Source organism: Alexandromys fortis, unplaced genomic scaffold, assembly GCF_014885135.2.
Source record: "Alexandromys fortis isolate MF-2015 unplaced genomic scaffold, M_Fortis_MF-2015_v1.1 scaffold_0, whole genome shotgun sequence".
Lineage (NCBI taxonomy): Eukaryota > Metazoa > Chordata > Mammalia > Rodentia > Cricetidae > Alexandromys > Alexandromys fortis.
The window spans coordinates 25,820,435-25,846,915 of record NW_026067949.1 but is presented as its reverse complement, the minus strand read 5'-3'; the positions used below and the strand labels follow the sequence as shown (position 1 = coordinate 25,846,915).

At 39.4% G+C, this 26,481-nt stretch overlaps 2 protein-coding genes across 3 annotated transcripts in view; one reads left to right on the top strand and one right to left on the bottom strand.

Moving 5' to 3' along the window:
- Nucleotides 1-26,481, bottom strand: part of Guf1 (GTP binding elongation factor GUF1) — a 1,117,012-nt gene that overhangs the window by 147,344 nt on the left and 943,187 nt on the right. The gene's annotated exons all lie outside the window — the stretch shown is intronic.
- Nucleotides 14,904-26,481, top strand: part of Kctd8 (potassium channel tetramerization domain containing 8) — a 202,067-nt gene continuing 190,489 nt past the window's right edge. The window contains exon 1 of the mRNA XM_050149668.1: nucleotides 14,904-15,881. Coding sequence (XP_050005625.1) covers nucleotides 14,912-15,881 — 970 coding nt within the window. The 5' untranslated portion in view covers nucleotides 14,904-14,911. The remainder of the gene's footprint in view (nucleotides 15,882-26,481) is intronic.

The window sequence follows — 26,481 nt, the reverse complement described above, 5'->3', positions numbered from 1 at the left end:
TTAAGAGAGACATACATAGAACTAATCTACATGGGAAGTACAAAAAGACAAGATCTCCTGAGTAAATTGGGAGCATGGACCTTGTGGGGAGAAGCTGGGAGGGGAGCAGAGAAAAATGTAGAGGTCAATAAAAATCAATAAATTAAAAAAGAACACTTGCAAATGAAAAAAAGGAGACTTATATTCAGATAGTTAACAAATAAATAAACTTGTATATTACACTGGAAAAATGCACTCACTTTTTTAATAGCTGCATGCTCTAAATCCAACCTATGATTACAGTTAAAATAGAACAGGGAAGCAGTAATAGAAAATGGACAGAGACTGTCTCAGATCAATGGATTCTATGAAGGAGAAGAACCTAGGTGGTTTACGGTGGATGATACAACAATCCTGTAGTCTTTAATGGGGGAGAAAAGGGGAAAGACAGAAGGTAGAACTCAGAAAATTCTGGTGAATAAAGTTTAGTATTAAAGCTGTGCCATTCCTACTGACCACCAGCTCACAATGTGTTCTAACCCGGCAGGGGGTTAGCACAGCAGATGAATCATGGGGCCCAGGAAGGAGCTAGAAGACATTTGGACAGACTTTGACCTTTTCAGCTTGCCCGTTCAAAAGTCACCATTAGCTCTATCTTTGAAACAGTTTTTTAACTACGTGTTTGTGCAAAGAAAATAAGCTACCCCAAGAATGTATTCTAAGTTTTAGTTTTCTTTAAATGCAGCTTAAATCTATAACTTGAAATGCTGAACTGCAACTGGAAGAGATAGAGCCTCCAGTTTAATGTATAACTTAGGAAGACTGCAAATCATTTCAAGATTTCTAAAAAATTCTGAGATATTTAAGATAGAAATAAATAATGTTAATAATTTTAGGAAAGAGGTCTTGTGTAAATGAATATGGATGATGCTACAGATAATAACTCACGTATCAAATGTTTGTTAAAAAGGTTTATTTGTTGATATTGTTTTGATTTTACAAATGTACCTATAAAACATAAATTTGATAAAATTCTCTAATATTGGGTTGATTTAGAATAATATAAATTATTAAAAGGTACTGACTAGTGTGTGTATAGTTGATGCATATAAAGGTTTTTTGTTTCAATTTAGTAAAAATAAGGAGAGAATAGAAGTAGGCCAGTTATGTGTCAAGAGCCATAAGTAAGTATGAAGTAAGTATGAAGCCAGACTAAGTTCTGATGCATTTTAAATATAAACTAGATAAGGACTTCAAGTAGTTAGCAAGAGAAAATTAAGATGCATTCATTTGTTTTACATTAATATTTTTGCATGTAGAAATGTTAACTTGGAATACATTAAAATAAAAACTATATACTGAATCTATGTATCTAGGATAAGGAATTTAAGTTTGAGGAGGCACAAGTTTGCCTTTTACCTTCAACTCTTAGTGAATTCCTCTAGTTACCTTTCAGCCCTTTCCCTAACTGATAAAACATCTTTGTTTATCTTAGAGCATGAAAAAGTTGTTCAATAGTATGACTGTTAATGAGGTTCTTGTTTGCCCATTTGCCAGCTCAAACATAAGAGAGATCTATTAACTGAAGCCAGGCACATGGCAGAAAACCTCGTCTGTCACTGAGTTGCAGTGAAACCCTTGGCTGTTAAAACTGCTTGAATTTCTCTGTTGTACAAGACCCCCTGCACTGCTGTGCACTGATGCTGAGACCTGCCCAGGAAAGACTTTCACTGGGAAGACCCAGAAGCTCCAGGCATTCCCAAAATCTGCTCTGCAAGCCTCTCTTCTCAACTGATTTTACTGTGCTAATTTGTTGTGTGATATTTTGTTTGGGTTCTGACAAATATTAAAGCTTGCCTACAGACCAGAGGGCAGAGCTAGCCACTAGTTAACCACAGAAGCCCACTGATGGTGGGGCATACCTTTAATCCCTGCACTTGGGAGGCTGAGAGAGAAACTGAGGAGGTGGGGGTGGAGACACCATCTCAGGGCTTTTGCACTCAAGAACTAGAGAAGAAGAAAGAGACTGGCACCTGCTCCGGGTTCTTTGATCTTCTAGATTTCTGCCCCTATATTTGACTCCTGGTTTTCATCGATTCACATGAACTGGATTAACGCTTCACTTCTTTTCGTATCACTGGGTCATAACACTAGAAGTATAAAACCTTCCAGTGAGTGCTGGGTCTTGCTAGATAGTATCAGCTCTGCAGGTGGCTTGTGATTGGCCACAGTGGGAGTGGTGTTCTGGGCTGCTCCTGAACTTTGGGATCCCACTCTTTGTTTTCTGTGCCTAGACTAGGACACCTGAAAGTACACATCCCAGTTTGTGGCCTATATTCCTTCCAGTCGGTGATGGGATAGGATACACTCCTAGCAGGAAAAGGTGGATGAGGCAGCATGAGGTGACAAAGTGCAGCGAAGGGACCAGGTCTCTAACAGTTCTCCAAGTGACAGTGAATAATTTTAGTTTGAATAAAAGCCATTGGCTGGAGAACAATCCTGCACACGCCAGAAGTTTGATCTGAAGAAACAGTCAAAAGAGAATTGCAGTGAGTTGAAAGGGAAGTACAAGAATAGGAACGATAAACCTAAACAAACCATTCTTGCTGTTTACGCATAAAAAAAAAAAAAAAAAAAAAAAAAAAAAAAAAAAGACAAACCCTAGAAATCAGCACAGGGATGGAAACATTGTAACAGCGGCTATACTGCCGGATGGTGAGGAGCACACCCACCTTCTCCTGGTTGTATCAACTTGGAAGTTATTCAATTTTCTCTGCCTCCATTTAATTCCCAGTGATAGCAGAGGTGATACAGTATACATTTTATGGGATTTTTTCTGAGGATTAAATAGCTTAATATAAGCCAATTGCTTATAGCAATGCCTAGGACATACTATGTAGGCTTAGAAATAATTTACCATTATTGTCGCTGTTGGTTACATGAAAATGTGTACAAATGGTGCTACCGTCTTGGTCTAGCTAAGTATCTTTTCTTCCTCTCACTTTTTAAAAAATAAGTATGGTGATGACATTACTTATATCCACGATTTAATCTGCAAAAATCACAAAGTATATCTTTGCACAACAAATGTGAAATGATGTAACATCTGGCTTATTGTGGTCAGTTAATTTCCAGTAACTCCCTTTTTGTTCCGATTGTGTCAATTTCCTGAAATCTTTGAAAACACCCAATGTATTCCTAACGAGTCCCCAGTAGGCACATTAAATTTGTTGTAGATCTTCCATTATTTTTTCCAGCTTGGCCATCACTGCCGTCATCCTTTCTAAGCTCTTCTTGGCTTGTCGATCTCTGCATTCTGTTTAAACTAATACCATAATCCTGTCAGCTTGAAGAATTCCTCGTTCTTGGCCTTGCAGGTCCACTCTTCCCGTCTCATTTTTCTCTGTGTCCCCAGGAAGCAGAACCGTAAGGAATAAAAGAGGAACCCCCCCTTCTCTGTTTTTGCTATATTTAACAAAGTGATGGTCATAGGTCTAAAACTAAAATAAAGGAGAGGAATAACATCAGAGTCTTTGTTTTCCACTTTCCCCTTTCCTAGTCATTATCTACTCTGTGTATGATGCAATGCTTCTGGTCCCTTTAAAGGAGGAAGACTGAATGAGATTAACTCCCAGTTGGAATAATTAATCCAACACATTCATTCAAAGTTTTTTTTTTGCTTTTATTGATAAAAGAAACACATTTTCCTCTTATCCATAGTCTATTCTGCAAGGTGTTTAAAGCTCTTCTGATATGATTCTCACTGATCTGTAAGTGTGCATCAGACATCAGGACACATGTACCAGACGTTAGGAACTAGGAAGAAGATGTGACAGGGTCGTTATAGGTTTAAGAGACTCAGGATCTGTCCGAAGATAGCAGTTCCAATGGCAAAGCAAGAGAAATGACAAACTATAGGAAATGATGACAGGAATGGAATTAGGAAGCAGACCCCAAGTTCAAGGTAAACAAGGACAGAACGTTTAACCAACCCTGTGTTCCTCATCATTTCTAGGTTGAGCTGGATGTCTATCACAAAGAAGGCATTGCATAAATATTTACTGTGGGAAAACTAGAAATGAAATAATGACTAAATGCTGCCGCGCACCGCGCCCCCGTGTCTGCACTCTGTGCGCTCTTACCCAGTCCGCGAACTTCGGGAAAGGGGGCTGGAGGTTAAAATACACAGATACACACAGACAGAGAGACAGCGACACGGGTCATCCTTGAATTCCCCAAGAATGCCCCCTTTCTTGTGTTCAGGGGCAGATTATATAGAGATAGCCACGCTCCAGCCAAACCCACCAGAAACCACTCTCCTGCCATCAGGAACTCCTGAAGGTCTTGTGCTCAGAGCAGCTGTAGGCAATCAGGGGATTACAAGAAATTCAGGATCTGAGGTCTCACTATTCCCAACAAAATGCCAGAGTAGGAGACATTTACTATTCTTCTATTAAGGATTCCTATCTATCTGTGAGGTCCTAAAATGTGTTCTATGAGGATTGACTGCTGAGCATATCTCATGACCTTTGATTGCTTATTGTGAGCTGGCACAGTGTAGTCACAATTAATTTGCAATAGAAGCAATATGAGAATCTTAAATTTTTATTTTATGTGCTGATATTGAGGCTGTCACAAAATGAACAAACAGCCCAATATGAGGAACTCAGAAGCTGGCCTGACTTTCTAAAATTCCCTACAGATTGAGGTTGGTTATTGCCATCTCCATGACTAACAGTGAAATCTAATTACCCTTCCCCTCAATTTGAGAAGCACATTTCCAGGGTTACATTTATAACTGATTTTGGGGGCAGCAAATCAAAGAAAAGAAGAAAAATGGCAATTTGATCTCATCCTAGTTCTTGGCTCTTAGGGGAAGCTCCTTTCAGGCGCCAAAGGGCTATAGAAATATTTGACATGAAGGAATTTCTTCCAGCAATCTAAACAAATCCTAGGTTAATGGGTGATTCATTTCCTGATGCCATCGTTACTTGTAATCTGTCTGATGAGAAATAGCTCTGCCTCCCTCTCAAACCTTCCCTTTATTCCGTTCCTGGGTCCTCCTTCTTTGTCCCATTGAGATTTCTACTCCCTCCTTTTGTCCACAAACTTCTTCCTCAGAAGTGAAAGGCATCCTCCCTCACTCCCAATTTCCTCCTTTAACTCTACATCATATGCTCCATTTCTTCTGTCAAAAACAAACTTTCTGAATGACCATTCAGTCTTTTTCTTCACTCTTTGTCCTTTACACTTTTTCCTCTACTTTCCCATCAAAGAAACACATGTCGAATCCAAAATTCTATTAGATATTGGCTGTGTGATCTTCAGTTATTCAGTGAACATTCAGAAATTTCCATTCCTTCTTTTGAAAAAATGGAATAATGTTACTAACATTGAGCTTAGAATTGTTTTTAATAAGTTATAAATCAGCTTACTGTTTTTAGAACATGATGAAAATGTTCTATTCTCCTTAATATGACAATATATACTTGTGTGTATACATATATGATATACTATTTCAGATACTACCTATGTCAAGCTTTCATGTGTGTATGTGTGTGCACATATATGTATGTATGTATGTGTCGACCAGAATGACTGCAAACTCACTATGTAGTTGGAAATAAACATGAAGTCCTAATTTTCAGACATGACCAATTTGCTTTCTTAAATATATAGGCGAAGTTTTATTTACTCTGTATAGTTTGAATATTGTGACTGACAATCTTTTTTTCTTCTTAGAATCTCATAAGTCAAAGCTTTTATACCAAATTAGGCCATGTTTAAAATTTTAGAATTTTATGATATGTCTTGTTATATTATTTTTCTTATTAGTCTCAATCTTATTACTATATTTACCCCATGGAAATTTAAAGTATATGCTTTTATGTGTAGTCACATATAGTGCCATATTGAATATATTGTCTTTTCAAACTTTGAATAAAAATAATAAGAGTATGATGGGGTTCATGGCTACACACAGACCAACAATAACCTTGAGTTCGGCTAGATAAAGTCAGTATTGCTTTAGGAAGCAAAAAAAAAAAAAAGCTTTGCAAAACAGAAATGAGAGTTTATACAGTAGGACTACATCAACCGTATTATGATCAGAGTGAAAAAACTGTGGGATGTGGGATACCAAGTACATTTTTAAGTGCTCACAGATGTATCTGTGTTTACTGGGTCAGCATCTAAAAGATAAAGGGGATGATTCACCAAGGGTGAATTAAAGCCTGCAGATGTTGCAGGAGAAGCTGAAAGAATGCAGCAGAGGGGAGGTCTGGATTAACTAGAGCAAATGCAAATTGGCTGAGGCAATTTATTAGAGCAGAATAAATGATCAGGGTGAAAAAATGAATGCTCTTATTAAAAATGAGGGAAACACCTGGATGTACTTTCATGTCTGTAAATGCTGGTTTAACATTTCAGACAGCCTTATGATTGAGCTAGGTCTTTGTGTGTGTGTGTGTGTGTGTGTGTGTGCACGTGTGCACACATGTGCATGTGTATCTTTTATTATATATCCCATATATCACAATTAGGTATGCACAACCTATAAACTGTATTGACAGAAAAATGCTTTGGCTCTATTTTCACATTTCTGTCTGTCTCTTTCCTCTCTCTGTTTCTCTCTCTCTTAATATTCTACGAGTGATATGAAAGGAGAAATTGGAAAATGAGGATGGGCATTAATTGAGCAGGAAAAGGGAGAAATACAGAAGGAGAGGAAGAAAGGAAGTAAAATAATACCAGGGGCATTTGAAAAATCCATAAGGAATCAAGTCATTTTTATCTACACATATATGTAGATTATGTGTCTGTCTCTCTGTGTGTGTATGTAACTTTAATGAAGTGCTGCTTAAACTGACAGTATTTCCCTCCAAGAGCCATAGACTACCTAACGAAAACCTCAGCAACAGGCATGAGTTATTCGCTTTTGCATTGTTTGTCAGGATATTTCAAGAGACTGCCAAAGTAATCTAGGCTATTGCCCTTGGTTGCCTTCTAGAGACTGAAGGTAAGTTCCTATTGCTGAAGACACAGTGCTCTTTGAACATGAGATTGGGGGTCTCAAAGCTGGATCTGACCTGAAAGACCCCTCTGATGATTAGTTTTCATGTCCTGGGGAGATGACATGCAAGCTGTCAACAGAGAAGCAGCCAACAGTTCAATTCAATAGTTCTATCAGCCCCAGCAATGAGTTTCATGGCAGGGTGTCCCTAAAGGCATAGCACTGACACCTATACATCAGTTGATGCCAACTGTTTTTTTTTCTATAAGGCCTGCCTAGCAGAAGAAAACTAATGCATGCCTACTACTACAAACCTACCCAAGGACCAGGGGCAATGAGGTCATGGATCTTAGCGGAGAACCTTATATTACCAATTTATAAAAACAGCATAACTCCTAACTGCTTTCTAAATATTTGCCATTCTATCCACAAATAATGGCGAGCAAGCATCAGAGAAGTTTCTCTTTGCAGCAGCTGCAGGCCACTACTGAGATCTACAGCTGGTCAAAATGCATAGGACAACATATTGTTACAATGGGTACTTCTACAACACAGCTCCTGAACTTCGGGAACAGGGCTGCGAAGACTGCAGGAGCCAGAGGACCAGGATGTCTGCTGTGTGATTCTGTCTCCTCCATAATAGAGAAGGTTCACCCATGATACCTCAACAATATAGCTGCCTGCATCCATGGAGATGATATTACAAAGAGGAAATCTCAGGGGGCACCACCCTCTCATAAACAAATTACTATGAGCTGCTACTCAAGACGTCAGAGGGAGGAAGAATGAGTTGTTCCTAATTGGTTATCCAATACTAGTGTTCATCCCTGAAATTTTTACACACACACACACACACACACATATTCAGTCATTTGCGTTTATGCATACATATGCATATATATGCATACTCACATAGTATATATGAAATGAGTGTAGGAAATGAGAGGCCAGGACAAGGATTGGAGGGAGGAAAGGAAAGAGGAGAGGGAAAGGGAGAAATAATGTAATTATATTTTAACTTTAGAAGATAAAAATAAGCAAAACTTTTACATGGAAAGACTATTATTATGACTGCTTTTATGGAAGATTATACTTCTCCAAATGGTCACAATGATCTATTTTTTTTTCTCAAGCATTTCCAGAAGGCTCTTTTCCTTTCTTCAAGTAGTAGATTATATGTTTCCACCTTTTAATGCGGGGAAGGTCTTGTGTGACTTTGATTAGTAAAATGTAACAAGATTTATGCTTTGTGATTTCTTACACTAGGTTACAAAATGGTTTCTTTTCTGCTTTACCCTCTGATTCTATCTGGTAAATTTGGAGCCCTGAATCACCATGATGCAAAGATGATGGGGATGGGGTGGAAAGTGGTGAAATTCAGGGGGGGGACTCAAAATCTTCATTTGTTGAAGCCCTTGCCTGTTTGAGTCTTTACAGCCAGCCACTGTCTGATGTCAGTCTTGTGAGATATCTTAAAGCCCTAATCCTTCAGCTAAGCCTAAAAACAAAAAGATGGAGAGAAAGTCGTTGTTGTTTAAGTGAGAGAGTTTGACTTGCTGTGAGGCTAGTATCAGCTGAATAAGATTTTCTAGAGATGTTAGGATGTGTCTGTTTGACCAGCTAGCATACTGGCAAGGAAAATGCTTAATAAAGCTGTATCTTTGTATGGTTGGATTACTAAGTCCCTCTCCTCAAACAGTCTTTTTTTGATGGGGAAAACTATCTTACACTCTGACATTTCCGACAAATAATATTGTACCACACATTTCATTAGAAACTAGATGTTTTCTTAAGTGGTTCTTACTGAACATGCATAATAGTATATCGTATGACTACTAGCTGAACTTATAGCTCACATTCGAATGCTCCCTCAGACTAAAGCATTGGGCTTTAATTTTATTTTTAAGATTTTATTTTATTTTAATTATTTGTATATTTCTCTGTGGTGTGGGGGGCATATATGTGGGCACACACTCACTCTGGTGCAGGTATGTGGAGTCCAGACATATTTGGTCCCTAGGAACTAGAGCTAAAGTTTGGGGTGTGTAGCCTGACTTAGTAGCTAAAAATCCAACTCCAGGCCACTGCAAGAACAACACCTGTTCTCAATCAATGAACCATATCTCCAGCCATGAATTCTATTTTTTCTGTTTGAACTTACTGGTATACTTTTAAATGTGGAAATTAGAGACAAACAAGTAGCAAGTTTTTCCCCTATTTAGCAATGCATTGAATTAAATGGTGCCAGAGAGAAACCTCACTAAATAGTCGCACTGCAAACACATAGTTTCCCACTTCTTCTAAGCAGAGTTCTGAAATAAAACAACAAGTGAATTATAGTATATGCTTCACAGAGTTTCCAATCTAGTTAGAGACAAAAACAGATGCATAAGATAATATGTCAGAACTTCACTGGCCTGTGATGGACAAATAATTCTTTGTCTAAGTATATATAAATTCTAATGTAATTGAGGTAAAATGATAGATAGAACTTTTTTAGCATAAGAATAAAAGTATTTTGTCATTTGTTCATATGGTAGTAGATTGTGCTGTCACTAAAAACTTAGAGTTATAAAAATTACGCAAAAGGTAACTCTTTCATATAATAGAGGCTCACATACTATGTAGCTTAGAAATTGACCCATATTAGGAACTTCAATCAACTGAATACATCCAGTTTTTTTTTATTTTTTTAATATTAATTAAGTGTAGTTGTATGTATGTGGTATGTGCACATGGATAAGAGCACCTGCAAAAGCCAGAAGAGGATGTTGGAGCTGCAAGAGGTGGAGTTTAAGACAGTTGCGAGTCACCCAACAAATATGTTGGGAACCAAACTGAGAGATCCTCTAGAGTCAACAGACATTTAATTGCTGATTTATCCCTCCATCCCTTCATGTTCAGTTCAAAACAAATCCTACATTAAAACAAGGAACTTGACTTGTTTCTAAGCAAATGCTATATGCAACTTTGTCTAACAGCATTTCCATCTACAAGGGAGACTTGACTGGGGGGAGGGGGGAAATGGGAGGCAGCAGTGGGGAAGAGACAGAAATTTTTAATAAATAAAATAAAATAAATAAAAAATAGTCTCAATTGTAGTGTGGTCTAGAATAAAGAAAATGCTTCACATTCAAGACTTAGATGGGGAAAAAGTAACATTTGTCATATATATGCTGGCTACAGGCTGACATTTTTTTTTATATAGTAGGCTGTCTTAGTTTGGGTTCTTATTGTTTTGAAGAGACACCATGACCACAGCAACTCTTACAAGAAAACATTTAATTGAAGGGGCTCACTTACAGTTTAGAAGTTCAGTCCGTCATAACGGGAAGCATGGCAGAGTGCAGGCAGAAGTGGTCCTGGAGCTGAGAGTGCTTCATCTTGAGTAGAGGCAAGAAGAAATCAGTTGACTCACTGGATGCCATCCTGAGTATATGAAACCTCAAAGCCCACCCCCACGGCAACAGGCTCCATCTAACAAGGCGGTACTCACTCCAACAAAGCCACACCTCCTAATAGTGACTCTCCCCATGAGATTATGAAATGATGGGGTTATGGGGGCCAACTACATTCAAATTATCACATAGGCTATCTAAGCTATATTATTAAAGCATTTTGCCTTTTTCATGATTACTTTTTATTGTAGTTATTTTATTTTGCTATTGAGAAAAGGTTTCAGTAAAAAACAAACAAACAAAAAAACAGTTTTCCTGGAACTCTCTCTGTAGACCAGGCTGGCCTTAGACTCACAGAGATCATCCTCCTTCTGCCTTCTGAGTGCTGGGAATAAAGAATAATAGCATTTGCTACCATATGTTTCATATTTGCTTTTGAATGTTGCAGGTAGAAAATTAAAATTAGACTTATGGTTGAAAAAAATCAGGCATGTTGCATAGAATGACATGAAAGAGAGAAACTTGTTTTTTGTCTTTATTTTCACTTTTATAAAACTTTCAGTGCTCCAAATACAATAAACAGATATCAGATAGTGTCTTTAAAATTAGAGTTGGCCTTGGATACATACCACCCAATGTGTTTATTATAGTGAAGGAGAAGGAGGAAATGGAGGAGGAGGAGAAGAAAAAGAAGAAGAGGAAGAGGAAGAAGGAGGAGGAGGAGGAGAAGGAGGAGGAGGAGGACGAAGAAGAGGAGGCCAAGCAAAATCCTGTAAGTGAAATGGTATCTACACTGGGTAGAGATTATAATATTGTAGGGGATCTTCATGATGATGGAGTTACATTCCACCAGACTATGTGAGCATTATAGGATGCATAGAAGAATAATATGTAGAGTGAATTAACATACAAGCACGCACACACACAACGTATGTACATATAATGTGGCGATGGGGTAGCAACCTCCAGCCTAGACCATGGTAGGCAATTGTTCTATTACCTCGCTAAACTAATACCAGTGTTCCACTTGGGTCTATCTAAGTTAGTATCTGACTATTTCCACACTTGAAATAGTTGTCACAAATATGAGGGACTCCTGTAGCCTCGGATGATCCCTCACTGAAGAGTTAAGCCTGTGGTCTTTATTATGTCCTCAGTGTCTAAAACAAACTATTTTAGGGATGAAGTAACTTCCTGAAATTACAAAGCTGGTTAGATGTTGACCGAGTTCTATCTAAACCTCTTAGTTCCCTGTTCATGTTCTTTCTCTGCATCAAGGTAGATAGTTTCCACTTTTAACTTCATTTCTACCTTCTGAAAAGCAATAGTCACTTTACTGTCTTAAATTACAAATTACTTATGAGCTATGCCGTGGAACCAATATATCTTCTATGGCTTATTAGCTGTGTTTTTGGAGACACACTGCGTTGACTGTACTGTTTTAGAAGGTGCTGGAGGTGGAATCCAGCATCACTTTCCTGCCACAGAAGTTTGATGCCCTGCCTTTGCACAACAGCAGCAGATCTCCAAGGATCCGTTTTTTTTCTTTTATTTTTATCAGCTAGGTCTGGGGAACATTAATAGTGTCTGTGGTTTAGAGGAAAATGGTTCTGTTTATGGTCTTTTGATCACTGCTTAGGGCGTGAAAAGGATTGCTACAACCCAGACCCTGCTGTCTTTTCTCTGTTGGGTCTGAGTTTGTTTTCACAAGAAATTACTTTCTTGTCTTGATTCTAATTGTGAACGACAGCATCTTCCTTATGTCTGCAGTTTCTGTCTTATCCTGGTGGCCTTCATGTGGGGGATGCATTGACTTCCATTTATGAGCAGTGCAGATTTCAAATAGAAAGTGGCCACCTCTCATGTACCAAGCACCATTCTGAGGATGGAATGGTGTGTACGGCTGAGTGCCATACCTGCAGCCCGCTAAGAAATCCAGTGTTAGTTCATATTCAAGCTCTGGATTGCGTGGGAACATCTCAGTAGTGAACACGAAGCGGTCAGATAGTGGAAGGAATTCCTGAGTAAGTAGTATTTATATTGGGAGGAAAAATAACTGGAGAGGGAAGAGGTGGGAGAAGAAGAGGATTTGCAGCAGGAAGTCATTCTGACTTGCTATTTGTTCAGTTAGGAGTTTGGTTGGAGAGTAGAGATAGAGGGTGATGGCAATAACAGTAGGCAGAAGGAAGAGATTAAGGAGAAGCAATCCATCAATGTTGAAGAGATAATTTTCAAAAGTAATATATCACACAATACTTCACACAGTGTGATGTATTATGAATTACTAAAGTGATTTCATATATAGTATAAAATTCAGACCATCTCATAAGTATATTTTATGCAACACAAATGAAAACAAATTTTAAGCTGATATCATGGCAAGCTCATGTTTCCGTGTTCATATTTATGTTTGTTATCTGTTGCATATTCACTTCATTAGAATGCCAGGGTCCGCACCATCCTCACCATTAGAGACATTTACTTCATGACAAATAGGCTTCATTAGTAGCGGTTCGAGGCGTTATTACTTATTCATCTATGAAGGTTATAAAGCTTTCACTAATTCATTTTCCAGAAAGGATCATTTTAAAGCCCAAATATTTTCTTACTCTTCAAATGAGGGAGAAAATGTACTTTTTTCCCCCAGATTGTCTCAATGCTCAATTTAAGCCCTTAAGTGAAAAAAAAAAAAAGACTTAAATCAACTTCTCAATTTGATCAGTCAATCTAAGTTGGGAATGAGGTAATATGGTTGAGTAAGGGGATTCAGTGAACATGCCCATTGCAAACCTTGTATTGTGTCTTCATCATTTGGCAAGTGTATTGTGTCCCTTCATTGGTCCATTAGGCTCTGTCTGCCTCAGGTAATCAAACTTCAAAATTGATGTAGCATTTTCTGTGGATGTGGCTCATAGGAATCAATGAATTAAATATAGCTTGTAATGTTCAAATAATAGGATATTAATCATTTATGAAAATTTAAAGTTACAACTAAATCTCAAATCTATTACTATTTTGGTGAATTTGAACGGGAGGAATCATAGGCAGGCATTTTAGGGGTTTTGAAATATTAAAGTCTGTATGTAATTTTTTTATTATAGTACCTATGAAGCTAATTACGTTGTCTTAAAACATTCCATATTCACTTTTGTATTTTGTAAGTAGATGACTCATGTTTCTAGTCACTAAGTTATGCCCCAAGCTGGTCAGCACGTTAGATTATCTAGCAATAATCTTTTCTCGTTTGAATTTCTGTCCTCATTTTCCATTACAAACACTGCTGGTTTATATTTGTTAGTAGATTGCTAGAGTGGGGAAGATAACAAAGGTACACCATTCTCTTGTTCTGAGAACTTGCAAGGAAAATAGATTAATCGAAGGATTAATCGAAGGATCAAGAAATCAAGATGCGACAAGAGGAACATCGCCCCCTTTCAGTTTCTCTCTTCAATAAGCAGCAAGTAGCCATGCGTATCAGCTTTCGTAAATGTGGTCGAAAAGAATTGCTTTGTTGTACACAGCCCTTTACTGCTTTTGTGAAATGGAATCTAACTTAAGACTTTTAAACCCCAACTGGATGTAGAACATCAATTGAACAGATTCTGACTTAAGACTTTTAACCCCCCCCCCTCGGATGTAGAACATCAATTTAACAGTCATGTCATTTGATGTCAGTAGATAGGTAGAGGTGAGTTTGCCCTTCACTTAAAAAAAATATCATTTAAAAAGCAACTAGCTGGGATTCAACCCCTCCTCACTCACAGACTTTTAGCAAACACAGCCCACATTCCAATATCTGTAATGTCCTAGCTTTCCAGAGAGTAAAACTAGTTTTGTCAGAGGTGAACTCAGGGGGTGGGGGTGGATTAGAGAGAATGGGTGGAAGTGAGGAAAAGAGAGAGAAAATAAATGAGACTCGGATGAAACCATGAGCTGCAGTCCACTTTCACTCGATTGATTCTTTTTGATGCACCCTCTGGTTTGATCACCCTCTGGCCTTTCCTTTTGGTTCTGCCCTCACTCAGGCTCCCTAGCTAGCTCCTCAGCCTATCTCTTTAAATGACAGTTGTGGCTCCAGTCCCGGTTCGAGGCTTGACGTCAGTGCCACCTCCTGGGCGGCGAGTAGTTAGCGCCCGCGCCGGCGCTCCTGGCTGCAGCGCGCTAGCTCGCCAGCAGCGGAGGGAGAGTTTTCTTTGCTCCGGCCCCGCCTCCCGCCCTCCCCTCGGAGAGCCGCGCGCAGCCCCTGAACCTCTCCAAGTCTCTAGCACACTTGCAGCCGGTCGCCCCAAAGGAGCAGCAGTGCCTGCGGAGCTCCATTCCTGAGCTCCTCTGCCCGATGGAGCTCGGGTGCCGCCGACGCCACTGCTGCCCGGAACCCTGAGCCTCCCCGGGTGTCCAGAGGACCGAGCCGGCCAGTCCGAGAGTGCAGAGTCCCCGAGCGCACACCGACGACAGGGGACCTCGAGGTTCTGGAAGCACGCCGTGCCGCTCGCCCGGGTTACCTGGCCGGCGGTGGGTGACCATGGCTCTGAAGGACACGGGCAGCGGCGGCAGCACCATCCTCCCCATCAGCGAGATGGTGTCCGCGTCCAGTTCTGGCGCTCCTCTGGCCGCCGCCCCGGGGCCCTGCGCGCCGTCGCCTTTCCCCGAGGTAGTGGAGCTGAATGTTGGCGGCCAGGTCTATGTGACCAAGCACTCGACGCTGCTCAGCGTCCCGGACAGCACACTGGCTAGCATGTTCTCGCCCTCTAGTCCCCGGGGCGGCGCTCGGCGCCGGGGCGAGTTGCCCAGGGACAGCCGAGCGCGCTTCTTCATCGACCGCGACGGTTTCCTCTTTAGATACGTTTTGGATTACCTGCGGGACAAGCAGCTGGCGCTACCCGAGCACTTTCCCGAGAAGGAGCGGCTTCTGCGCGAGGCAGAGTTCTTCCAGCTCACCGACTTGGTTAAGCTGCTGTCCCCCAAGGTCACCAAGCAGAACTCGCTCAACGACGAGGGCTGCCAGAGTGACCTGGAGGACAATGTTTCCCAGGGCAGCAGCGATGCACTGCTGCTGCGTGGGGCGGCGGCCGGCGGCGCGCCCTCGGGCTCTGGAGCGCACGGTGTTAGCGGCGTTGTCAGTGGCAGCGGCGCTCCGGACAAGCGCTCTGGCTTCCTCACCCTGGGCTACCGTGGCTCCTACACGACAGTGCGTGACAACCAGGCAGATGCCAAGTTCAGGCGTGTGGCGCGCATCATGGTGTGCGGACGCATAGCCTTGGCCAAAGAGGTCTTTGGGGACACTCTTAATGAGAGTCGCGACCCTGACCGGCAGCCGGAGAAGTACACGTCCCGCTTCTACCTCAAGTTCACCTACTTGGAGCAGGCGTTCGACCGACTGTCTGAGGCCGGCTTCCACATGGTGGCGTGCAACTCCTCTGGCACTGCCGCCTTTGTCAATCAGTACCGAGACGACAAGATCTGGAGCAGTTATACCGAGTACATCTTCTTCCGTAAGTTAGCAACCTACCTACCTATGCATTTCATACCCTTTCTCCGCCACCGCAGACTTGCTGCGAGAGGAGCCCCGCTGTGGCCAGGAAGGGATGTTCCCCTGCGGGAGTGCCCTGGCGGCAAGTCTACTAATCTGTACCAGAGGTCCCCCTCCAGCATCCCTTGAGTAGTGCAGTGTAAGCATCCCGGTCCCCCACGCCCCCCCCCTCCCCCCCCCCCCCGCATTACTGAATTCAGATTCTCATCCTGAATTTATTCATCCTGCCGTCTTGCCGCGCCTAATTCCAGGATCCTCTGGACACCCTTCACAGCACAGGCACAGGGTTAAGAGGAGACCGAGCACTGTCTGTGCCTATAGACCATCCTCCTCTTGTCTGATGAGATGCAAGTTTAGGGCGTCCGTTTATTTGAGCGTTCTTCTAAGGGGCGAACTGGCGTGAAGACAGGGCAGCTCACGCCAGAACTATTTCCTGTGGTGCGGTCCCGCATTCCCGCTCAAGAGCTCCAGCTGTATGTGATTTTGGAAGGGAACAATTCAAGAGGCTGTGAATGTACCTCTAGAGCACTTCCTCCTGGGTGCTCACACATGAGGGCTGCTAATGTAACATGCCCTCCAGTAACTAGTAACAAGATAGGTTTTCCTTTGTTGCTTACCTCCAGTGCAACTGTCCAATACTTTGAGCAGGGCTCAGAGGGGAGAATTGAGTTTGGGCTTCTCTCTCTCTCTCTCTCTCTCTCTCTCTCTCTCTCTCTCTCTCTCTCTCTCTCTCTCTGTGTGTGTGTGTAAAGGAGCAGAGTGTTGAATCAACTTGACCAAGGTAAATAAAAGCATCACTTTCTAAAAAAAGGAGAGTCCGTGGGAATTCTTACACAAGATGCTGTGATTCCAGATGGGGCTTTGTTGAGTTCAAAAATCCCAAACAAACATCACAGTCTTGATGTGCAGGGGGTTGTGGGTTTATCATGAGTGAGGCTAGGATTGCAAGGTGAACAAAATAAAAAGTAGGGATGGCAGCAGGGAGATTATTTGGCATTTTCACTCGGCAAGATACAAGAAGCTTGAAAACCACACGCACGCGCGCGTGTGTTCAGTGGGGTGGAGACAGCACTAAAAGCCTATAATGGAAGTAGTCTGGCTTTCATTGCGTTTGGTTTGCTAAGAAGCTCTCAGTTGCAAAGCAAAAATGAATAATTTTCTACACTTGACTAGAGAGAGTGGAAGGGGCCTCTTTTTATACAGGTGCAGGATTGATTGGAAAGCGGTTCAGTGGTTCAGTGAGAGTATATATACATATTTTTTTTTGGTAACCTTGGAGGTAGAGTGGCAACATATTACTTCTGAAAGGTAGATGACCTTTTGAGATAGCATTGGAGCAGCAAATAAATATCCAGGGAAGTGATAAATAAAATCCAATCTCAGTGCTTATTTATTTATCGTTTATGAAGGTCTACCTGTATTGTCCATGCTGGCCTTGAATTCTCAATCCTCTTGCCTCTTCCTTCTGAATGCTGTCAGCAAAGGGACTGATGCCCAGGCCTGGCTCATTGCCTTTACTGTATCAAAAAAACTTTGTTACACAGTAAAAATGACGGGTATTTGGGAGAGCACAAAAGAAAAATTAATACTTTCTTGTTTGTGTAAAATTGGCATGTAGCATCTATTTGATCTACATTAAGCAATTAAGATATTTAAATAAAGTACTCCCTATCATTGAGACACTTACCAGGATTTTGGAAACATTAAGCCTCCAAGTTATTTTTACCAAGGCTATATTTCTAACCATTTTGGAAAATGATGTAAAATGAGCTTTTACCTTTCACATGGTTTGTGTTGTTTTTTTTTTCTTTCAGAAGATATAAATATGAGGTTATTTTTAGATTTTGTTATTAACTGCAATACTAGGGGTCAAAATAGAGAGCACTGAGTAGAATGATGGAGGTGGTTTTTCAGGACAGGGTCTTCCACAGGTTCAGGCTGGTGTTCTGACCCTGATCACTGAGATGCTATACACTTGGCAGCATGTCTGCCTAAGTGTGAGTGGTGTGTTTATGGAGTTAAGTTTCTTATATTTCAGACGCGTGTCTCACAACTTTGGTCTTTCTTTCTTCCCTCCCTTTACTCTTCATTGCAAAAAGAAGATTCAGTCTGTAAACTAGGGTAAAAGAGTGTACACAATAACAACTTGAAGTTAGAAACTGTTAATTTAATTAAGAATATTGATGGAGGAGGGTCATCTGTCTATGTGTTACTTTCATTGGTTAATAAAGAAACTGCCTTGGCCCTTCACCTCATCACTACAGAATATGATTTGAAAATTACCCGAAATTTAGTGTCTGTTGCATATTCGGAACTAGAAGTGACATTAAATAAAAAAAAATCAAAATTTCAAGTTATTAAAAAAATGCCACTTCTTGTGTATTACTGTCCTAGTGAGTTCTCATATTTATGCATAACAGCCCCAGGGATTAGACTTCTTCATGGATTATCCTAATTTAGTGGGAGAAACACATAATTCAAGAGTAAAGTTTTGACTCTTGAAGTTCTAATCAAATTGCTGATCCACCAAATATATTTTTCATTTTGGGGGGTATAAAATTTATCTTAAATACTAGTAAACTCCTTTTTATCTGTGTTTTGAACAGCTGCATTCTATCTGCACAGATCATTTTGAATTGAATTCCTCTCCATTATTTGCAAGTAAGGCACATTCTAATGCCTCCTCTCCTGTTCCCATTCTTTTCGCATTGGGTAATGCCAAAATGGTACTGTTTTGCTGGACAGACCTCTATTGGAAGCGTTTATTAATGATAGTCATATGATCCAAATTTCTGCTCATGTTTTGATCAGATAAAGACTGCTTCATTTATTTATACGTATGACCTCTTTGCCACCATTCTCTTATCAAAGTGTACAGCATACACTTCTTTAGCATTATATGTCAGGCATTTTAAGAAATCTTTTGAATTTAGGTTGCTGATGAATTTAGGAGCTTGATGCTACCCCAAAAGTAGCAGCTAAACACAGGGAATAGAATTTAGTTCTCACTGTCAATCCAGAGTTTCCAAAGAAGGGAAGAGGATGGCGGATGTTTCCATAATCCCGGATAATGCCATTTACTAAGCGTGGGTGTGGGCCAAATTGTTTATTTGTTTCTGTTTTAGTTTCTCCCCACTTGTATAATGGATGTTGTCATACTTCCAATTTTATGGAATTTGAGGGTCCATGTGAAATACTTTTTATATCAGAATTTGACTCAACAAGTGCTAGTTGGGACTATTCTATAGTTCATTATTTGTCAACAGTAATTTTTATTTTTATAGGAAGTATATTTAATTAAGTGGTTAATTGAAAATTAATTTTAAGAAAAACACACTAAATTTTCATAAGTTTACAGTACTTGAATACTGCTCTCTTGGAACTTGAATATTTCAAACCATGTCTCCTAGATGTTTCTATCATGTTTCAATTTGTTTGAATCGAATCCATTACCACTTACTTCTGAGGTAGGGCTAGGAAGTATTTTGGTACTCCCTACTAGGACTTGAGACTTCAGCAATATTTTTCTTATAAATACTAACCTTGTATTTAAAATACCGAGTTCATATCTTCCAGATTATAGGCAAGCTATTAGACATTAAATACCAGCCTCGTTGGGTTACAAGGACATGCTTATCTCTTCTCATTCTTAACTCATTGTTTACGAAGACTTTTAAATATAATACTACTTACACCTTTGTGATAAAATTTCTTACTACTCCTCAATACTGAAGACAGGTTTTCCTTTCTTGGGAAAAGCAGAATGATTTTCTGTATGGGTGGGGGGCAGGTGTTTGGTAAGTGAAATAGTGAAAACAGTGGCTTTTTGAAACAGCAAGACAGGACAAATGCATCCTGTGCTGTAACAAAGAGAAGGTAGACAGGTGTGTGCTGGAATGTGCTATGTAGACAGGTGTATGCTGGAATGTGCTAAGTGGATCAGCTGTGCTTCAAATCAGCATCATATGATTCCATTGTTCCTCACAGTGAGGATGGTGAACATAGATTCTCTCCTGTTTAGCAGAACCTCAAATGTTGCTTGAGCCATCCATGTCATAGGTAGATAGTTCCACAGTGAGGCAGAGAGAAAGTGGAAACTCATTGGAATGCAGAAAGTTGAGAAGCTGTGTGGTCTGATACCTGCTGCTGTATAAGAACTCTGGACTCTTATTTGTGGCATAGTTTTCTCTCTAAAGTCATCTTCTTCACAAGGTGAGGTCTTGTCCCAAAGAGAACCCATAGTAAAAGGAACACTTACTATACACTTGGTTATGTATTGAGTGCTTTAGACACAGTACTTTCAGAACTATATGCTTGATTATGTATTGAGCAGTTCTATACGCAGTTGCAATTGTTTGTATGATGAGTGTTTTTTACTCAATACTTCCTGTAACATTCCATGAGCTGGACATTGGCTCCCTGGTGCTTCAGTGAGAACACTGCTCTGGAGCGGCCAGCTAATACCCGAGGTTAGCTCTGTACTGGAAACATTTAAAACACTCAAATAAGAAAACTTATTTCAATGTTAATTGAGTTTTCAAGCTTCAACGTACAAGTGAAAAAAAGTACTGTGTGAAGAGCTACCATGTTTGACAGTAATAATTTTTAGCTTGTGAAAGATTTCTTTAAAATATAATAAATACATATTTTGTGTCTTTAACTTGCTGAGTTTATTTTATTTATTAAGAGTATATAAATGTCTATAGTGTTCTTAAAATCAAAGTACCATATTTTCCTATCTTTAACACTATGGGGAGCAGTAATATCAATATTTCTAAACTATTAATAGCTACATGTTTGACAAATCACATATTTAAATAGTGATCAATAAAGAAATTAATTTTTATCTTTGTAAATAGAGTACACTTTTTTAGAAAGTAGCAGAATGAATTGTGTGTTAATTATATAGCTGCTTCTTGCTTTTAAATCTTGACTAATCCCATTAAATTGTGTATTTGGTATAATTAGATTAAAATGTTCCAAATACATGCTGGGTATTGAGAGTGGTTTTCAGTAGTTTTGAAATCTGGAACATGGCTATATATCTAGAATCTGAAATTCTTGGAAAGTAGAGTTTCAAATTAACCTTAAATGTGGATTTAAATACAGACAGAATTTTTGAAACCTCTTTTTAATGGATTTTATAGTATTTGCTTCACATAGCAATCAGAAGCCTATGAAGTATATTGATAGCTCCTCTAATCTAGTACAATAATTTTAATAATGAGAGTTGACAATTTCTGAAGGTTTTGTGAAACTCAAGTAAAGATTCATTGGGTTTCATTTGTAGGATTTTAGTCAGTCTAACTGAGCATGCTCCAGGTGCTGACATTAGTAGAATATAGGAGTCCTATGCTCACCCTCAACATACTATAGGTGTCCCATACTCTCACCCTCAATACAATATAGGAGTCTCATTCCTCATCCTTCCCACACTGTAGGAGTCCCATGGTCACCCTCTACACACTGTAGGATTCCCATGGTCACCCTCCACACACTGTAGGAGTCCCATGGTCATGCTGGACACACTAGAGTTGTCCCATGCCCACCCTTCCCTCAACACAATATAGGTTTTTCATGCTCACTCCAAACATATTATAGGTGGCTCATGCCCACTCTCAGCACATTGTAGTTGTCTTATGCCCACCCTCAACACTCTTCTCAGTAGTTCTTGTTCAATGTCATACATGGAAAGAAATCTCGTTTCTTCTGTTTGCTTTTCATTTTACCTTTCATTGTTTAGTTTTAAGCAGATTCTACATGAAATAGCTCAAGCTGTCCTGGGACTCTCTATGTAACCCAGACTGGCCTCAAGCTTACAGCAGTCCTCCTACTTGTATTTCTATAGTTTTGATATTGTAGACATGAGTCACAGCAACTAACTATTCTTTTTCCCCTTCTTCCCTTTAGTTCCTTCCTTCCCCTCCTCTCCCCTCCCCTCCCTTTTCCTCAATTTCTTTCTTCCCTTCTTCCTCCCCACTCATCCTCTGCTTTCTCCTTTCCTCCCCTTCTCTCACCTCTCTGTTATCCCCTCTTTCCCCTTCTTTCTTCAAAGACCTACACAAAAGAGATAAGCACTCTACTTCAGTTAAAGCTCTATTATACCTTTTGGTCTCATAGTCATAATGTGGAGTGAACCCTTGTTATACACGGAGTGTCTTCGCTTCTCTGTTGTTTCATTGTACCTTAATTGTAGGTCCAAAATGGAGTTTCTTATATATGTAATGCATAACAGATTTCTTTTTTTCTTGTAAGTTTTTATTGTCACAGTTTTGTGTTCTTAACTCTCATAAAATAGCCAACACCAGTGTTTAAGGATGTAATAAATGTCTGGTGTCTGAATGACTGTATAGATTACAGAATGAGCTAGAGATGTTAGAGATTCCATTAAGATAGCTATAAAGTTTTCGGATTTAGGTTCCTTACAGTTTAGAGTGCATTCATTGAGCACCTAGCAAGGAGCATCACTGACTATACGCACACAAATTTGGACAAGACAGAAAACCCGCATTTAAGATGATCATATAAATCTTTATATAAGTGTGAATTAGGTTATAGAGGTGATTCCTGATAGTTATTTGCAAGAAGTAGAAGTAATTTTATGAATACTGTAGAGTACTATAGTTACATAGTGCTACAAAGAATGAAAATAAATAAAATGTTGACTGTGAGACATATTAAGAAGATCTTGTATATTAAGTTGGTAGAATACAAGGTATCTTAGTTATATTTCTATTATTGCAATAGAAACCACAACCGTGATAGCTTGTAGAAAAAAAAAAGATTTCTTTTCTTGTTTATGGTTCTGATGGGATAAAAGGCTGTCACTGCCAGTAGTTTTACCAGCAAATAGCAAGCATTGTTGATGGTTCAGAATCCGAGGACTCACATCTTGAACTTCAAGGAGGAAGCAAAGAGAGTGAACTGGCAACAGTGTGTGGCTTTTAAATCTTGACGCCTAACCTCAGTGCCATTCTTCTTCCAGTAATGCCACAACTCCAGATTCTATCGAAATAGTGCCACCAACTAGGCACCAAGTATTCAAACGCCTGAATTTATATGGGGCATTCTAATCCAGATCACCACGCAAGGATGCACACACACTTCTATGCATACCAACTGTTTGTGGGATAAAAGGAATGACAGATAAAATGCTAGTTTTGGTGTGGGGTTAAAGAAATAGCTTAACCATTAAGAGCACTTGTTACTCTTGGGAAGAACCCGGGTTTAGTTCCCAGCACATACATGGTGGCTTAAAGCAATCTGTACTCCAATTATAGGAGATCCAGTGCCCCCATCTAGCGTCCACAGGCCCCACACACTGCATGGAGCAGCGTAAGTACACACATTCTGTCCAAACACTAATAGGCTTAAAGATAAATTATTAAAATTTTAGTTTTGGTGGAAATTAGAATCAGAAAATCTGTCTATATTGATCCTATTTACAAATATATGGAGCCAAACTACTCTACATTGCAATCAACTCAGTTTCTAAACAGCACTAAAGAGCTGTTGTTGTTTAATGATGAATGTAGCTACATCAATTTTGTGGATACCTTTCAACTTTACTTTGAGAATGTTAACACAGAGATGTAGATGATAATAATAATACTTATTTGATGCCATCTAATAGGATGTTTATTAATTTCATGCTTAGTCACTAGTTAGCACTCATGCAGTACTTTGCAACCATTGTCACATTATAGATGTTTCTATAGGAATACAAAAAGTTCTATAGGAACAAAACCAAAGGATATAAGAAATATACTGTTGAGTTCAGTAACCAGAATAGTCTGTTTTTTTTTTTTTTTTACCATTTAGTTGGGTTATTTCAATATTTTCACTGTTTACCGTAACAAAAATTTTAATGATGGGTTTTATGCCTTAGTGCGTTCACATTCATTTGCATAACTGCATATTTTATGATTTACAGAACAAGGCAATTAGTACTGTTCAGTCAGAGGCAATGCTAGAACCTGCTCACCATAAAAGTAAATTCTTGACACCATGAATGATTTAACATTTCATAGATTCTTTGAAAACTACTGGCTCTGGGTTTTGGATATTGGGAAAACAGTTTATTTTCCCTTCCGAAGGGAATGTGAGAGGAGCAGATGTATCTACTTTATAGATTTGTTATAGTGGTTAAATTACAAAATCTATATAAAGCACATAATCATATTAGGCATAAATAAAATGCTCAATAAGCACTAGCTATGGCGTTTCTTTAAGTTAAGAGCCCCACATACATAGACAATCTCTTTTATCTGAGAAGCGTTCAGTATCATAATTCTTTTGTAGAAGATAGAAAGCAATGGTTATTCAAAACTCCCTGGGAAGGTTCTGTTATCATTAATGAGTTTTACTCTTCTGCTATTTATACTATTACAGCAACATGTTACTAAACATCTTTATTCTAGTTGACTGTCAAGTGTGCCTGAGAAAAACATATTTTCCCAGGCCTAGTTCTGGTACTGGTCAACTTTGATATATTTATTAAAAGCATGAGCTTTGGGCTGGGAAGACAGCTCAGTCATTAAAGGCAATGACTTACAACCAAAATGTACAAGCACTTGTTCTCATGAAAATGCCCCAATCTATGAGGCACATTCAGGTGAAGCACATCTTACCCATGTTCTTTACATTTGTGTTGGGAGTTTTCAGCTTCCGTTGTCAATAGTTTTATTCAAGAAACATTTGGACTCAAACATTGCCCAGAGTTTGGGCATGCGGCCAAAATTTAAGCTGCATTTCAGATTCAAATACACATATTTTCGAGTCTGGGAGAGCATTTAGCTGTCAACTCAATCAGTTCCTATTGAAAGTCTCTGATGCTTTCTGAATATAAGCTTTCTGGTTGCTGTAATCCAGGTATTTGAAGAAAGGAGAGACAAGCTGGCGGCCTTTCAGGGATAATTCTCGAACACTATGACCTCGTTTTTTCCAGTCAGTAAAGGCTTCAGATAGCACTTTGCTTTGCAGGTGGAGGATAAAGATTTAGGAATTCAATTCCACAGACACTTCCATTTTTGATAAGGGAGTGACTTCCATGGCAACTGTGCAATGAATGGTGGAGGATGTTCCTACAGTAGTTGTGAATTACTGGTTTCAAGTCTGTAAAGGCTTGGGGATAGATGAGTCTTTCATGTTGATTCTGATTTGTCATCAGAGAAAGAACTGACACTCAAAGTCTTTGGACTTATAGTGCTAATTTTCAAAATATGTATGTCTTATTTTGCGTTCCTTTATTTTTCTATATTTCAGTTCTTAGGGCATAAAATAATAGAAATGTATTTTTTTTCTTCTTTTACTCCTATAGACTGCAATACATAATGTATGCCAAGTAGTTTGTTTTGAATAACAATAGGGTTTATCTTCTTGTTTTAATGTGTCCAACTGTCATTTCTAAAAGAAAATGTATCGAGTATATTATTACAACCAAAACAGTTCTTAAAGAGTTACAACAGCCTTTCATGTATTATCTCCTTTAATGACTTGAAAATTCAGAAATATAAAAACCATCAAACAAAGAGAAATAAAGCAGATAGATTTTTAAGGAATCCAATCTTATTTATTTTTTAGCCCTATTATTCCATCAAAGCAATCATGAATTCCTTGGTCGGTGTTATATAGCTGACAGATGCTGGCAGTGTAGCAGTGAATATTGGTGAACAGATACCCTGCCCTTTCTGACCATGGTCATGGCGTATGTTCTGGCATCTGCTCCACTTATCTTTAGGATGCATGCTGTGCGACTAGCATGCTAAGCATCTTAGTTAGCTACTATTGTATCACTGTCACAAAATGCCATAACCTAGGCAACTTATAAAATAAAACATTTGATATTTGGGCTCACAGTTCCAGAGAATTAGAGTCCATACGTATCATGCCAAGAAGCAAGGCAGGCATGCATAACATTGGAGCACTAACTGAAAGCTTAAATCCTTTCAGCAATGAGAGAGAGAGAGAGAGAGAGAGAGAGAGAGAGAGAGAGAGAGAGAGAGAGAGAGAGAGAGAGAGAAGGGGGGGGAAGAGAGACTACTAATTGGGAATGACATGGGCTTTAATAGTCTCCAAGTCCACTCCCAGTAACACCTTCTCCTCCAAGGTCATACCTCCTAGTACTTTCCAAACAGTTCTACCCTATGAGGACCAAGTATTCATACATGAGCCTTTGGGGGCCACAATTGATTAAATATGCAATTAACAAATATGATGGCCATGTGTGGAGGAGCTGCTCATGGCTGAAGACTGACTTTATCCTGTATTAATTTTTGCCCACGAGTCTAGGCATGATAGACTTTGTATATGTGTATGCACATGTGAGTGTGTGCAACACATGCATATAAGCATATATATGTACATATGATATATGGTATACATATATGAAAGATTTTGTATATGTGTATGTACATATTCATTCAAATATATAAATATATATGTACATATTTACAAACATACAACAAAAATATTTTGGGCAAGTATCAAGGTTTTGTGTGGTTGCAGACAACTAGAAATGTGTCCACAGAATAGTCACTAAACAATGGCCAGTTTATATTCTC